General features: G+C 55.6%; 1 protein-coding gene across 1 annotated transcript; it reads left to right on the top strand.

Annotated features, from left to right (window-relative positions):
• Nucleotides 1-304: 304 nt before the first annotated feature.
• Nucleotides 305-925, top strand: LOC116889798 (galectin-1; the record flags this gene model as incomplete). The annotated part of the gene is made up of 2 exons (XM_032890647.1): nt 305-517; nt 717-925. Coding segments are annotated over 2 exons (360 nt in total), but the record flags the coding sequence as incomplete, so codon positions are not given.
• Between the last annotated feature and the right edge of the window lie 238 nt (nt 926-1,163).

Here is a 1,163-nt window from a genome sequence, read left to right as displayed (position 1 = left end):
CTCCACAGTGAGGGAACATCTATGGTGTGTCCCACCCTGTGCTCAGCACCAGGGACTCAGATACACAAGATGACGGAATGACAACGATCAATGTCTGGGAGAGAGCTCCCTTCAGGGCAAGCCCTCTGACTGACAGACAGGGAAGGAAATGTGGGTTAGAGAGAATCTGCAGGGTCTAGCTCAGTTCACATGGTGAGGCCAGAAGTAGAATCCAGGTTCCTGGCCTTCCTGTTGACTTTCAACAGGGCACATTAGTGGCCAGCTGCTGATGTTGCATTTTCTCAGTAAGCCAGCCGGGGTCTAGAGCCATGCAACACGGCTTAAAGCCCACCTGTCATTCCTTAGCTTTGTGTTGAACCTGGGGAAAGACAGCAACAACCTGTGCCTACACTTCAACCCCCGCTTCAACGCCCACGGAGATGCCAACACCATTGTGTGTAACAGCAAGGACGATGGGACCTGGGGAACAGAACAACGGGAGACTGCCTTCCCTTTCCAGCCTGGGAGCATCACGGAGGTGGGTAGGACTGGGGCTGGGCAGGACCCTGGGTGGACTGGACAATGTGGTCAGAGGCGGAGGCTGACCGGTCTTGGCTGTGTGATTACCACTGAATGGCATCCCTCTCTGAACATAATGGACCACGCCTATACAGGGACCGTCCTCAGGGCTCTGAGCTGGTCCAGGCCCCAGCTCACTGCCCTTCTCCATCCACCAGGTGTGCATCACCTTTGACCAGGCTGACCTGACCATCAAGCTGCCAGACGGGCATGAGTTCAAATTCCCCAACCGCCTCAACATGGAGGCCATCGACTACATGGCGGCGGATGGTGACTTCAAGATTAAGTGTGTGGCCTTTGAGTGAAGCCAGCCAGCCCCAGCCCGTAGCCCCCAATAAAGGCAGCTGCCTCTGCTCCCTGTAACCCAGCCCTTCGTGTGTGAGTGTTTGTGTATGTCTATGTGAGGGGCCCTGCCCAACCTGGTCCATCTGCACTTCCGTTCACTCCTCCACGTGTTCTTGGTCCCAGTGACCTTTCTTCTTGTGCTCTGCAGGCTAAGGCGAGCCCAGCACATAGAGGGGGCCTAGTGACCGCAGAGTGGGAACCAGTGTACCATCGCAACAGGGCAGAATAGTGAGAGGTGAACTAATGAACAGAACACAGGA

Source organism: Rattus rattus, unplaced genomic scaffold (genome assembly GCF_011064425.1).
Source record: "Rattus rattus isolate New Zealand unplaced genomic scaffold, Rrattus_CSIRO_v1 flattened_line_167966, whole genome shotgun sequence".
NCBI lineage: Eukaryota > Metazoa > Chordata > Mammalia > Rodentia > Muridae > Rattus > Rattus rattus.
This window is presented reverse-complemented; position numbering and strand designations above follow the sequence as displayed.